At 42.2% G+C, this 15,599-nt stretch overlaps 1 protein-coding gene across 1 annotated transcript in view; it reads left to right on the forward strand.

Annotated features, from left to right (window-relative positions):
* The first annotated feature begins 446 nt into the window (after window positions 1-446).
* Window positions 447-15,599, forward strand: part of LOC132835573 (venom phosphodiesterase 2-like) — a 126,330-nt gene continuing 111,177 nt past the window's right edge. The window contains exon 1 of the mRNA XM_060854837.1: window positions 447-537. Within this exon, the coding sequence (XP_060710820.1) occupies window positions 447-537 (91 nt within the window). The remainder of the gene's footprint in view (window positions 538-15,599) is intronic.

The raw sequence follows: 15,599 nt of genomic DNA on the forward strand, positions 1-15,599 counted from the left end.
CTTGAGGTCCGGGTGGAAGGTACTAGTGAAGTTGTTGCACCTTTCAACCTCCTCATGGGAGCAAGAGATGGTGCCAATACAGTCATCGATGTAATAGAGGAAAAGGTGGGGAATGGTGCTAGTGTAGCTGCGGAAGATGGACTATTCCGATGAAGAGGAAGCCATAGCTGGATCTCATGCGTAGAGCTCGGTGTGCTAAACTACTACTACACCCCTTTGTCTGCTGGTTTGATGGTGAGGTTGGGGTTGGAGCAGAGGGAGTGAAGGGCTGTGCGTTGCAAGGATAAGAGGTTGGAGTTGGTGAGAGGGTTGAGGTGGTCAATGTCACAACGGCAGTTGGAGATGAAGAGATCGAAGGCAAGTAACAGACCAGCACAGGATGGCCAGGTGGATGGAGTGTGTTGGAGGTGGGAGAAGGGGTCCTCGGAGAGTGGGCTGGAGTCCTGATGGATAAAGTAAACACGGAGGCGGCGGAAGAAAAGTTCAATGTTGCAACGCATGTTGAATTAATTGATCTGGTGGCAAAGGGGGATGAAGGTGAGGCCTTTACTCAGGACTGATCGTTCATCCTCAGTGAAGGGGAGGTATGGGGGGGATGGTGAAAACATGGCAGGGTTGGGAGCTAGGACCTGGTGTGGGGATGGAGTTGGGAGTGAGGGTGGAGACTGTCTCTGGAGTGGGTGTGGTTATGGGATAGTGGGTGATGTCACCAATAAGTGTGATGCTCACCATGGAGGTCACGGATGCGGAAGCGGTGCCTTCAGTGGCATCTGCGGGGGCAGAAGTGATGTCATGTATGCCTATCGCGATGTTGTCAGCGGTGTTCGGTTGAGTGATGTCGGTGGGAGCGGAAGTAACTGAGGTGGTGTCAACTATTTGGTCAGAAGTGACGTGCTGGGCAGACTTCGCAGTGGTTTTGATGGCGGTGGGTTATCCATACTGTACTTCCACACTGTGTCTGTTGCTCTCGATGTAGTCTCCTCTACATTGGGGAAACAGGACGCCAACTTGCAGAACATTTCACGGAACATCTATGGGACATGCAGTAAACAACCCCATCGCCCTGTGGCCAAACACTTTAACTCTTTCTCCTATTCTGCCAAGGACATGCAAGTCTTGGGTCCTCTCCACTGCCAAACTCTCACCACCCAACGCCTCATCTTCCACCTTGGGACCTCCAACCACACGAGATCAATGCCGATTTCACCAGTTTCCTAATTTCACCTCCCCCCACCTTATCCCTGATCGAGCCTTCCAATCGGCACCGCCTGCTTGAACTGTCCTTCCCACCTATTCGCTCCATCCTCCTCTCTTATCTATCATCTCTACCTATCTCATTCCCAGCTACCTTGCCTTTACCCACACACCCCCCTCCCATTTATCTCTCAGCCCCCTTGGGCCGCCCTCACATTCCTGATGAAGAGCTCATGCTCGAAATGTTAACTCTCTTCCTCCTCGGATGCTGCCTGACTGTGCTTTTCCTGCACCACACTTTTTGACTCATGATTGTATCCAACTCAACTCAGCTCTTAAAACAATAACACAACATCCCCTTTTTTCCACATAAAAGCCACATACAACGTATTGCATTACAGGTTGTAAGTTTGCTTGCTGAGCTGCTAATTTTTTTTTCAGATGTATCGTCACCATGCTAGGTAACGTCATCAGTGAGCCTCCAATGAAGTGTAGTGTTCTGTCCCGCTTGCTATTTATATGTCTTGGTCTGTTGTGGTGGGTGATATCACTTCTGGTTCTTTTTCTGAGAGGTTGGTAAATGGGGTCCAAATTGATATGTTTGTTAATGGAGTTCTGGTTTGAATGCCAGGTCTCGAGGAATTCCCACTCGCGTCTTTGTTTAGCCAGGATGGATGAATTGTCCAGGAGAAAGTGAGGTCTGCAGATGCTGGAGATCAGAGCTGAAAATGTGTTGCTGGAAAAGCGCAGCAGGTCAGGCAGCATCCAAGGAACAGGAATTTTGACGTTTCGGGCATAAACCCTTCATCAGGAATGAGGAAAGTGTGTCCAGCAGGCTAAGATAAAAGGTAGGGAGGAGGGACACCCCTCCCCCAAGTCCCTCCTCCCTACTTTTTATCTTAGTCTGCTGGACACACTTTCCTCATTCCTGATGAAGGGCTTATGCCTGAAACGTCGAATTTCCTGTTCCTTGGATGCTGCCTGACCTGGATGATTTGTCCAGTCAAGCTGGTGTCCCTCTTTGTATGTATGGATACCAGTGATAGTTGGTCATGTATTTTGGTGTCGAGTTGGTGCTCATGTATCCAGGTGATTAGTTTCTTGCTGTCTGTCCAATGTACTGTTTGTTGCAGTTCTTGAAGGGTATTTTGTATATGACGTTCGTTCTGCTGGTTGTTGGTACGGGATCCTTTAAATTCATCAGGAGCTGTTTCAGTTTAGTGGTAGGTTTGTGGGCTTCTATGATGCCTAGCAGCTGGATTAGTTTGGTCGTCATCTCCGAGATGTCTTTTAATGTATAAAGTTAAAAATCACACAACACCAGGTTATAGAAGAGGCGGCTCCTCAAAAGCTAGTGCTTCCAATTAAACCTGTTGGACTATAACCAGGTCATAGAGTCATAAAGATATACAGCGTGGAAACAGACCTACGGTCCAACCCGTCCATGCTGACCAGATATCCCAACCCAATCTAGTCCCACCTGCCAATACCCGGCCCATATCCCTCCAAACCCTTCCTATTCATATACCCATCCAAATGCCTCTTAAATGTTGCAATTGGACCAGTCTCCACCACTTCCTCTGGCAGCTCATTCCATACACGTACCACCCTCTGCGTGAATACGTTGCCCCTTAGGTATCTTTTATTTCTTTCCCCTCTCACCCTAAACCTATGCCCTCTAGTTCTGGACTCCCCGACCCCAGGGAAAAGACTTTGTCTATTTATTCTGTTCATGTCCCTCATAATTTTGTAAACCTCTATAAGGTCATCCCTCAGCCTCTGACGCTCCAGGGAAAACAGCCCCAGCCTGTAGCTCAGATCCTCCACCCTGGCAACATCCTTGTAAATCTTTTCTGAACCCTTTCAAGTTTCACAACATCTTTCCAACAGAAAGGAGACCAGAATTGCACGCAATATTCCAAAAGTGGTCTAACCAATGTCCTGTAGAGCCACAACATGACCTCCCAACTCCTGTACTCAATACTCTGATCAATCAAGGAAAGCATACCAAATGCCTTCTTCACTATCCTATCTATCTGCGACTCAACTTCCAAGGGGCTATGAACCTGCACTCCAAGGTCTCTTTGTTCAGCAACACTCCCTCGAACCTTACCATTAAGTGTAAGATTTACTTTCTCAAAATGCAGCACCTGGCATTTATCAGAATCTGGTCCAGATCCTGTTGTAATCTGAGGTAACCCTCTTCACTGTACACCTCCAATTTTGATGTCATCTGCAAACTTACTAACTGTACCTCTTATGCACGCATCCAAATCATTTATGTAAATGACAAAAAATAGAGGGCCCAGCACCGATCCTTGTGGCACTCCACTGGTCACAGGCCTCCAGTCTGAAAAGCAACCCTTCACCACCACCCTCTGTCTTCTACCTTTGAGCCATTTCTGTATCTAAATGGCTAGTTCTCCCTGTATTCCATGAGATCTAACCTTTCTAACCAGTCTCCCATGGGGAACCTTGTTGAACGCCTTACTGAAGTCCATATAGTTCATGTCTACTGCTCTGCCCTCATCAATCTTCATTGTTACTTCTTCAAAAAACTCCATCAAGTTTGTGAGACATGATTTCCCACATACAATGCCATGTTGACTATCCTGAATCAGTCCTTGCCTTTTCAAATACATGCACATCCTGTCCCTCAGGATTCCCTCCAACAACTTGCCCACCACCGAGGTCAGGCTCACCGGTCTATAGTTCCCTGGCTTGTCTTTACTGCCCTTCTTAAACAGTGGCACCACGTTTGCCAACCTCCAGTCTTCCAGAACCTCACCTGTGACTATCAATGATTCAAATATCTCAGCAAGAGGCCCAGCAGTCACTTCTCTAGCTTCCCACAGAGTTCTCAGGTACACCTGATCAGGTCCTGGGGACTTATCCACCTTTAACTGTTTCAAGACATCCAGCACTTGTTCCTCTGTAATATGGATATTTTGCAAGATGTCACCATCTATTTCCCTACAGTCTATATCTTCCATATCCTTTTCCACAGTAAATACTAATGCAAAATATTCATTTAGTATATCTCCCATTTTCTGTGGCTCCACACAAAGGCCGCCTTGCTGATCTTTGAGGGGCCCTATTCTCTCCCTAGTTACCCTTTTGTCCTTTATATATTTATAAAAACCCTTTGGATTCTCCTTAATTCTATTTGCCAAAGCTATCTCATGTCCCCGTTTTGCCCTTCTGATTTCCTTCGTAAGTATACCCCAACTTTTTTTATACTCTTCTAAGGATTCACTCGATCTATCCTGTCTATACCTGACATTTGCTTCCTTCTTTTTCTTAACCAAACCCTCAATTTCTTTCGTCATCCAGCATTTTCTATACCTACCAGCCTTCCCTTTCACCCTGACAGGAATATACTTTCCCTGGATTCTTGTTATCTCATTTCTGAAGGCTTCCCATTTTCCAGCCATCCCTTTACCTGCGAACATCTGCCTCCAATCAACTTTCAAATGTTCTTGCCTAATACTGTCAAAATTGGCCTTTCTCCAATTTAGAACTTCAACTTTTAGATCTGGTCTATCCTTTTCCATCACTATTTTAAAATGAATAGAATTATGGTCGCTGGCCCCAAAGTGCTCCCCCACTGACACCTCAGTCACCTGCCCTGCCTTATTTCCCAAGAGTAGGTCAAGTTTTGCACCTTCTCTATTAGGTACATCCACATACTGAATCAGAAAATTGTCTTGTATGCACTTAAGAAATTTCTTTCCATCTAAACCTTTAACACTATGGCAGTCCCAGTCGATGTTTGGAAAGTTAAAATCCCCTACCATAACTACCCTATTATTCTTACAGATAACTGAGATCCCCTTACAAGTTTGTTTCTCAATTTCCCTCTAACTATTGGGGGGGTCTATAATACAAACCCAATAATGTGATCATCCCGTTCTTATTTCTCAGTTCCACCCAAATAACTTCCCTGAATGTATTTCCGGGAAGATCCTCCCTCAACACAGTGTAATGCTATCCCTTATCAAAAATGACACTCCCCCTCCTCTCTTGCCTCCCTTTCTATCCTTCCTGTAGCATTGTATCCTGGAACATTAAGCTGCCAGTCCTGTCCATCCCTGAGCCATGTTTCCATAATTGCTATGATATCCCAGTCCCATGTTCCTAACCATGCCCTGAGTTCATCTGCCTTCTCTGTTAGGCCCCTTGCATTGAAATAAATGCAGTTTAATTTATTAGTCCAACTTTGTCCCTACCTGCCCTGACTGTTTGACTCACTTCTGTTCTCAGCTGTACCTGTCTCAGATCGATCTCTTTCCTCATTATCTCCCTGGGTCCCACCCCCTACCTTACTAGTTTAAATCCTCCCAAGCAGTTCGTGCAAATATCCCTGCCAGTATATTAGTCCCCTTCCAATTTAGGTGCGATCTGTCCTGCTTTTACAGGTCACTTCTACCCCAAAAGAGATTCCAATGATCCAAAAATGTGAATCCTTCTCCCATACACCAGCTCCTCAGCCATGCATTCATCTGCTCTATCCTCCTATTCCTGCCCTCACTAGCTTGTAGCACTGGGAGTAATCCAGATATTACTACCCTTGAGAACCTCCTTTTTAAATTTCTGCCTAACTCTCTGTAATCTCCCTTCAGAATCTCAACCTTTTCCCTTCCAATGTGGACAAGACCTCCTTGCCCCTCTCTCCCGTGAGAACATTCTGCACCCTCTCTGAGACACCCTTGATCCTGGCACCAGGGAAACAACACACCATTCTGCTTTTTCTCTGCTGGCCTCAGAAACGTCTGTCTGTACCTCTGACTACAGAATGCCCTAACACAATTGATCTCTTGGAAGCCAACGTACGCCTCGTTGCATTAGAGCCAGTCTCAATACCGGGAACTTGGCTGTTTGTGCTACGTTCCCCTGAGAATCCATCACCCCCTTCATTTTCCAAAACAGCATACCTGTTTGAAATGGGTATATCCACAAAAGACTCCTGCTCTAGCTGCCTACCTCTCTTACCCTTCCTGGAGTTAACCCATCAATGTGACTGTATCTGAGACGTCCCCCCACTTCCTGTAACTGCCATCCATCACATACTGTTGCTGTTGCAAATTCCTCATCGCTTCTATCTGTCTCTCCAACCGATCCACTCGATCTGATTAGATTCGCATCTAAAACCATTTATGGCAGATATAATTCGCAGTAACCCTTAAACTTTCTTTAAACTCCCACATCTGACAAGAAGTACATATCACTGCAAAGGCCATTTTTGCTCCTTCACAATATACAGACCGAGAAAATAACACTGTCTTATTCCTCTACAAACACTGTCCCAGGTTAAATTAATAGTTATGGCTTATATTTTAAGTTTAATCAAGAGACTTATCTCCAAAATCATATAATCAAGAAAGAATCCACTGTATCCACTCCTGCAGCCTTTCTCTTGGACAGACTTAAAACAACAATTAACTTATCTGATTCTGTGCTGTGAACTTCGCCCAACAGTTCCTCCAAGATTAGTTGTGAATTTCACTGTTTGTTAATTTTCCCAGACGCAGTCCGATGTCCAGCGATACACGAATTCAAACAGCAAAGGTGGTAACTGTGCAGGTTCTCTCTCTCTCTCTCTCTCTCTCTCCTGCACTGTCCTCACCATGTGCTTCCTTTGTCTGCTCTTCTCCCTTTAAACTGCTGTTGTTTTGACTTTTTTCTTCCAAAAGTTCTAAAACACTGCAGCAGCATTTAAAACAGTAATTGCTGCTCCTGGAATTCGAGGAAATCACCTCCAACACCTAAAATACCACAAAAAAAGGAGCAGCTCTTACAGCCAGAAATTTTTCCCGTCCTCCATCTTGGATTACCCAGAACGTTGTGTGATTTTTAACTTTGTCCACCTCATTCCAACACCGACTCCTCCAAATCATTTTTAACGTATGGCAGAGTGGCTAGAGTCTCTGTGCGTGTTGTGTCTTCTTATTTAGATCTGTTGTGTAGGAATCAGACTGTGCTTATTGGGTACCCTTTGTTCCTGAAGACGTTATGTAGGTGTTTTTCCTCAGCTTCTCTTGATTCCTGAGTCCTACAGTGTGCTGTCACTTTGCACTAAAGCAATCTAGCCTGCCAACAAGGGGAGTGCTGTTGTTGTCTGATGTGCTGACCTCTACATTGCAAAGGTTGAGCACCAGCTGTCAGACACCTTCTCCTATCTCCCCCTGAATCATGAGCTCACCATGGAACACCAGGCCACTGTGTCCACCACGGTCACTAATCTCATTTCATCTAGTGATCTCCCCACATCTGCTTCCCACCTCGCACAGTTTGCTCCCACTTCCTTCCCATAATTTACACGAAGCATTATTAACAAAAGTCCCCAATGCCTGCAGGGTACGTTCCATTTAACTTTCCCTTAAAGAAACAATTATAGCCAATTCCACGAAACGTGAAATGCATCAATTTTCCACAATCCTTCAAATGTAAGTATTTCAAGCAATATTAATTCAAGACGGCATTGAATTAGTATTAAAATTATAATAATGTTCAAGAATGTGGGGAAAAAACAGTAGAATGTAGTAAATCTTAATGTTCATTGGAGAGCAGGTGTAAAAATGATTGTCTTCTTGTGTGCCGTATCCTCTGATTAATCATAAAGCAACTTTAGAACACAGTCTTTCTGGAACCTGGGACAGTGCAACTTTCTGGACAGTTACATTTTGAACCTGGGTGTTCTCAAATTATGGATTCTCGCACGTTGTTAGCATGTTGATTGGTTTCCTCAAGAACTTCACGTTATTTGTGTGCAAATGTGTTGCGTGCAACTGGAATATTCTACAGTTCTGTGAGCTGGATTCTAATTTTCCTCAATGCTGCATCTTCCAGTCTTGTGACTTCGTAGGAATGAGGCTAAGGAACCACTCTGGAATAATATATTTCCTGTGATAACTGTAGGACTCTGAACTTCCAGTCCAATGTACAAATTAGCCTGTTCTGCACTGATATAGATCATACATCTTCTTCATTCTCCCATGTTTTTTGAGAAGTTTGTCCCATGTCTCTGAGAGCTTGGACTGATGGTAGTTTCGTCTGGTTGTCCTAACTTGCATTCTAAACATGAACCTTGCTGATTAAGGTAAACCTATATGAATTGGTGCAGACGTGTGACAGAGCAGTATGAAAATTGTTTCGTCACTCCACACTTTATGATGTGTACTTTGAAGTTGAGAGCATAGTGTGGTTCGTGAACTTCGGCCAACAAAAAGGGAGTGCAAATACCATCACCAGGTGACAAGACTCTAAGCATTTTCACCATGTGTTCCTGTGTTTTTAGAAGGGAAAGCAAAATTCTGCATCACAAATATATACCTGGCAGCCTTTGAACTCCATGCATTGCTTACTGCAACCTGGAAGCTGGTATTAGAGTCTTGGATCCTTTGTCAATTAAGCATTTGCATATTACCCATTTTGTCATGCAGATTCTTTTACTATGGACTGAGAGGAACCTTGCACAAATAAAAACAGCTTTGGGTTTATTTTATATTCAGTATCTGACTATCCAACATGTCATTTTTATAGCAGGTACTTTGCTGACCCAATGCTGTTTAATTGAAAAGAATAGTAAAGGTCTAATTTACTAGCATTTTCTATTTAAACTAAAGCTAAATGAGTTAGACTGTGAAAACATATTCTTGGTCTTGCCCCCTATGTGGGAACACTGCTTGACCTCTTTATTTCTGTATCTGAGAGTTATCTGTTACTTGCTTTAAGTCAGAAATGGCAGGGACCTCATTAACTAATCAGTCAGATTTGTTACTCTTTTGTGTGTGAGTTTGAAAGTCCTCACTTGATGAATGGGATTAAATTTAGGCCTACAGGTAGAAGAAAGTCTTCTTACAGTTGGATGACATGTTTGAGATTGCACAGAATATCTGCTGGAGGTGATTTTGACTCTGTTTGATAGGGTAAGATTGGAGAAACAAATTAACAATCTATTTACAGCTCTCCCGTTTTTTATTTTCATTCAAGCATCTGCAGTAGGAATGTTCCGTAACCCCGTAAATAATAAATTGTGAATTCTTATAACGTGTATGAATCTACAGTGATTTAATAAAAATAATGTACCTATGATTGTACAATAGTTTAAGAAAACATCCTTGAATGTGCAGCTATGTATACAGTGTCTTAAAAAATATGAAACATAGCACTTTTCTTAAAAAAAAGAACAAATAATTCTCCAACTTCATTAGAGCTGGATCTATTCCAATGATTTTAATTTTCAACTATTTGGAAGCACATTGCAAGTTTTCCCTTGGACTAAGGAGTCAACCAGTTGGCAACAATTGAATCAATCTTTATAATTATGGCTACCCCATGAAATCTAATGGAGGTTTGAGTGCAAACATTCAAAATTGATAATAAAAATTCTTTTTAATAGTGTTGTGTAATACTTCAAAATTACATTGCAACTGTTTATTTTCCTCAGATTTTAACCCCTGCTTAGAATTGAATACCTAATGTAATAAATTATTGCTATATGTATTCACTGTAGAGATAATAATCTTGATCTTTGTACCACCTAAATTAATGAGTCAACTGGTTTACCAAATCAGTAGGAGTAAGAAGTACTAAAAGGAGGACTCAGAGAATGTGGGCATGAGATCATGAACTGTGTCGCAGCTGCTTTTCACCAAGCTTTGAGAACTTATACATATTGCTGAGGATCAAAAATGCATTCTTCACAGGATCAAATGATGAATTTTCAAGTTGACACTGAACAGAAGGAGAATAAAGAACTAAAAATGTACAAAATACTATGTGGGGTAAGTCATTGTCTAAAGGTACATGAAGATAATTTTGTTTGTTTTATTTAGGATAATCGAGATGTATAGCACAGAAACAGACCTTCGGTCCAACTCATCCATGCTGACCAGATATCCTAACTTAATTTAGTCCCATTTCCCAGCACTTGGCCCATATCTCTATGGATTTAGGACCATTCGGTGCAGCCATTTTGGCGTTAGTGATTTGGCGCGGCCTGTTTGGCGCAGCTTATTTTGCCACAGACCTATTTAGGCGCAGAACTATTTTGGCGCAGATATACGGTAGTCGTCAACGAAAATCAACATAATAGTAGAATTATTAAATGGGTAGTTTCCAGTGGTTTGTAGTTATTATTAAAATAACTAGTCATCAAAGAAATACAGCTGTAGAGGGAACTTTACAAATGATTAACGAGTGCCTAGAAAATTTGTTGGAAGCTTGCCAAGGAACAATGCCTAACAACAGAGAGCTGAAGAAAATGGTTCGTAGGACAAGGGAAGAAATTGCTGCTTACCCAGTAAATCCAAGAAATTTAGAAGAACTTGTAATTCCAGATAGCTTTAAAACATATTCTGTTAATGAATATAATGAAGAACAATTTTTACTAGCCGTGACTCTATGACAGCGGTAGCACCACCTGCAGAATTCTTATATTTGGAAGAAAAAGGAATGCCGAGTTTCTGAAACAATCAAAAAAGAAATATGTTGATGGAACATTCAAAATTTCCCCACCTCTATTTTCACAAGTTTATGTTATTTTAGGGGAATTGCATAAAGGTGTGTTCCCACTGTTGTATGCTTTACTCCCAAATAAGTTACGAACAACATATGATAAATTATTTGAAATGGTTCTGGAAATACAGCCTGAGTGCCGCCCTGACATTATCAACTGTGACTTTGAACTTGTATTCCATTGAAATTAAAGAAATTCAGGATATTTAATGGGTCATTTTTTTTTCATTTAGAAATTTTGAGGAACCACAGTTAGGAGTGGACTAATCACAGACTGAATGCAGTTGATACACAAATAACTATAACCTACTGGAAACTACCCATTAAATAATTCTACTATTATGTTGTTTTTCTTTGATGCCTAGTTATCTTAATAATAACTTCAAGTTACTGGAAACTATCTATTTAATAATTCTACTATTATGTTGATTTTTGTTGATGGCTACTGTATATCTGCACCAAAATAGTTCTGCGCCTAAATGGGTCTGCAGCAAAATAGGCTGCGCCAAACAGGCCACGCCAAATCGCTCACGCCAAAATGACTGTGCCGTATTGTCCCACTCTGTATCTCTACAAACCCTTCCAATTCGTGTACCCACCCAGATGCCTTTTAAATGTAATTGTTCCAGCCTCTACACCACTTCCTTCTAAATCTTTCCCCTCTTGCCCGAAACGTATACACTCTAGTTCTGGACTTCTCCAATCCAGGTACAAGACCTTGTCTATTTATCCTGTCCAGGGCCCTCATGATTTTGTAAACCTCTATAATGTCACCCCTCAGCCTTATATGCTCCAGGATAACCTCTCCCAGCATATTCAGTCTCCCTATTGCTGAAACGCTCCAACCCCGGCAACATCCTTGTCAATATTTTCTGAATCCTTTCAGGTTTCACAACATCCTTCCTTTAGGAAGGAAACCAGAATTGCATAAAGTATTCAAAAGTGTCCTGTACAGCCACAACATGACATTTCAACTCCTATACTCAATGCTGTCTTTATAAAGTGTTTGAATGGATTTATTTCACCCAATACAGAACAATTACAAAGCCAACAAGAGATTAGCTCATTTTGAAATTAATTTCTACAAACATCACAATTTTTAAAAGAACAAATTGAACAGTTTTTAACTTAAAAAGATTGTACATGCTTTTCCTCATGTGGTTTAACTTGACCAAATGAACCAATGTTATTTTAAATTGTTAATACTAACATTTCAGTTAACATAGTTCCATTTGCGGTGCTTGAATAAACATTGCAATTGAGTTGATATTACAAATTTTGCTGAGCTTCTGTTCATGTGTTGGTGGAATGGCCAAAATATAGTATCAGTTGTAAATGCTCTGAGTCGCAAAAATATTCATATCATCTCATTCAGATAATTTCTATATTAACAGTTAGCAAAATTTGTAGGTGAGAAGTTAGGATCATCAACTGCTTATGGATTAATTTCTGATTGACTTCATCAGGATTTGCCACAATTTTCCAAGTATCTGAAATCCTCTGTGGTTGTGTCACATTGCACGAATCTAGCTTTTTACTGACCTCAAGGCTTCTGCAAACAAAAATTACTCCCGGATATCTTTTGAAGAATGTTCATACAGGACTTGAAATGTTATATCTATTTCTCTCTCCATCAATGCTGGCAGACCTGCTTAGGTTCTCTAGCATTGTTGTTTTCCTACATCAATAGCTTTTTGCCTTTATGTGGGTACCACAATTAATCCTTGCCCTTGAAATACAGTATACCTTAGGGAATGACAGAATGCTGTCGAGCAAGTCAGCATGCAGAAACAGGGAGGACAATAGGATGCCATATTCGCTCAGGGTGTTCACAGAGCAATTTTCTAACATTTCCAAAGAAGTAGCAAGTGAAGTTATCTACTCTGAATTCTATGTTCCGATCTGTCTCTTGATTAAATTTAAAAAATATAAACCCCATAAATACTCAGTTAGCCTGGAACACCTTTTTTAGACCAATAGGTTAGTGCTTTTTCTGAATCGGTAGATTGTGAAGGAACGAAGATGGCCTTTAGTAGAGAGACATGCTCTTCCTGTTGGATGTGGGAGATGAGGGAGAGTTTCCATGTTACTGATCATTATGTCTGCAGTAAGTGTCTTTAGTTGCGAATCCTATCATATCACATGGATCGGTTGGAGTGGCAGTGAGAGGCAATGTGGAATTTACAAGGGCTAGGGGTGTGATGGATAGCAGTTATAGGAAGGGAGAAAAGCCGCATTTACAGTCATATAGATGAGTTAATTCCAGGACATGTAGAAGGGGTAGGCACGTAGTGCAGGAGTCTTCTTTGACTACCCCTATTATAAACAAGTATGCTGTTTTGGAAAACGCATGTGGTGATGGACTCTCGGGGAATGTAGCACAATCAGCCAAGTTTTTGATATTGAGACTGTCTCTAATGTAATGAGGGGTATATCAGCTTCCAAGCGATTGATTGTGTTAGGGGACTCTCTAGTCAAAGGCACAGACATACGTTTCTGCAGCCAGCAGCGAAAAAGCAGAATGGTGTGTTGCCTCCCTAGTGCCAGGATCAAGGATATCTCAGAGATGGTGCAGAATGTTCTCAAAGGGAAGAGGGAGCAGCAGGAGGTCATTGTACACACTGGAACTAACGACATAGGAAGGGGAAAGCATGAGATCCTGAAGGGAGATTACAGAGAGTTAGGCAGGACTTTAAAAAGGAGGTCCTCAAGAGTAGTAATATCTAGATTACTCCCAGTGCTACAAGCTAATGAGGGTAGGAATAGGAGGATAGAGCGGATGAATGCATGGCTGAGGAGTTGGTGCAGGGGAGAAGGATTCACATTTTTGGATCATTGGAATCTCTGCTGGGGTAAAAGTGACCTGTAAAATGAAGGACGGATTGCACTTGAATTGGAAGGGGACTAATATACAAGCAGGGAGATTTGCTAGAGCTGCTTGGGAGGATTTAAACGATTAAGGTTGGGTGGTTGGGGAGGTAGGGGCGTTGGTGGGACCCAGGGAAATAGCGAGCAAAGAGATCATTCTGAGACTGGAACAGTTGAGAAAAAAGTGACTCAAACAGTCAGGGCAGACAGGGACAAAGCAGAGAACAAGGTAGGACTGATAAATTAAACTGCATTTATTTCAATGCAAGAGGCCTAATAGGGAAGGCAGATGAACTCAGGACATGGTTGGGAACATGGGACATAGCAATTACCGAAACATGGCTCAGGGATGGATAGGATTGGCAGCTTAATGTTCCAGGATACAATGCTATAGGAAGGACAGAAATGGGGGAAAGAGAAGAGGAGAGTGGTGTTTTTGATAAAGGATAACATTACTACTGTACTGATGGAGGATATTCCTGGGAATACCTCCAGGGAGGTTAATTGGATGGAACTGAGAAATAAAAAAGGAATGATTACCTTATTGGGATTTTATTATAGACCCCCTAATAGTCAGCATAAATTGAAAAGCAAATTTGTAAGGAGATTTCAGTTATCTATAAGAATAACGGCGACTTCTTAAAAAAACTCAATCAAGTTCGTGAGACATGATTTCCCACACATAAAGCCATGCTGACTATCCCTAATCGGTCTTTGCCTACCCAAATACATGTAATTCCTGTTCCTCAGGATTTTCTCCAACAAATTCCGAACCACCAATGTCAGGCTCACTGGTCTATGCTTCTCTGGCTTCTCCTTACTGCCTTTCTTATATAGTGGCATCATGTTAGTCAACCTCCAACCTTCCAGCATCTCACCTGTGATGGTAGGGGATTTTGACTCTCCAAACATAGACTGGCACTGCCATAGTATTAAGGGTTTAGGTGGAGAGGAATTTGTTAAGTGTGAACAAGTACTTTTTTTCTGAATCCATATGTGGATGTACCTCCTGGAGAAGGTGCAAACTCTGACCTATTCTTGGGAAATAAGGCAGGGCAGGTGACTGAGGTGTCAGTGGGGGAGCACTTTGGGGCCAATGACTGTAATTCTATAAGTTTTAAAATAGTGATGGGAAAGTATAAACCAGATCTAAAAGTTGAAGTTCTAAATTGGAGGAAGGCCACTTTTGACAGGAATACGCAAGAACTTTCAAAAGCTGATTGGGGGCAGATGTTCGCAGGTAATGGGCAGCTGGAAAATAGGAAGCCTTCAGAAATAAGATAACAAGAGTCCAGAGAAAGTATATTCCGATTAGGGTGAAATGCAAAGCTGGTAGGTATAGGGAATGCTGGATGACTAGAGAAATTGAGGTTTTGGTGAAGGAAATGAAGGAAACATGTGTATAGATGCAGAGATCGAGTGAATCCTTAGAAGAGTATAAAGGCAGTTGGAGTATACTTAAGAGGGAAATCAGGAGCGCAAAAAGGGGACATGAGATAGCTTTGGCAAATAGAATTAAGGAGAATCCAAAGGATTTTTATAAATACATTAAGGACAAATAGGTAACCAGGGAGAGAGTAGGGCCCCTCAAAGATCAACAAGGCAGCCATTGTGTGGAGCTGCAGGAGATGGGTGGAGATACTGAGGGCGGCACGGTGGCACAGTGGTTAGCACTGCTGCCTCACAGCGCCAGGGACCTGGGTTCAATTCCCGCCTCAGGCGACTGACTGTGTGGAGTTTGCACGTTCTCCCCGTGTCTGCGTGGATTTCCTCCGGGTGCTCCGGTTTCCTCCCACAGTCCAAAGATGTGCGGGTCAGGTGAATTGGCCATGCTAAATTGCCCGTAGTGTTAGGTAAGGGGTATATGTAGGGGTATGGGTGGGTTGCGCTTCGGCGGGTCGGTGCGGACTTGTTGGGCCGAAGGGCCTGTTTCCACACTGTAAGTAATCTAATCTAATCAAATACTAAACAAGTATTTTGCATCAGTGTTTACTGTGGAGAAGGACATGTAAGATATA

Source organism: Hemiscyllium ocellatum, chromosome 3 (assembly GCF_020745735.1).
Source record: "Hemiscyllium ocellatum isolate sHemOce1 chromosome 3, sHemOce1.pat.X.cur, whole genome shotgun sequence".
In the NCBI taxonomy this organism is placed as follows: Eukaryota; Metazoa; Chordata; class Chondrichthyes; order Orectolobiformes; family Hemiscylliidae; genus Hemiscyllium; species Hemiscyllium ocellatum.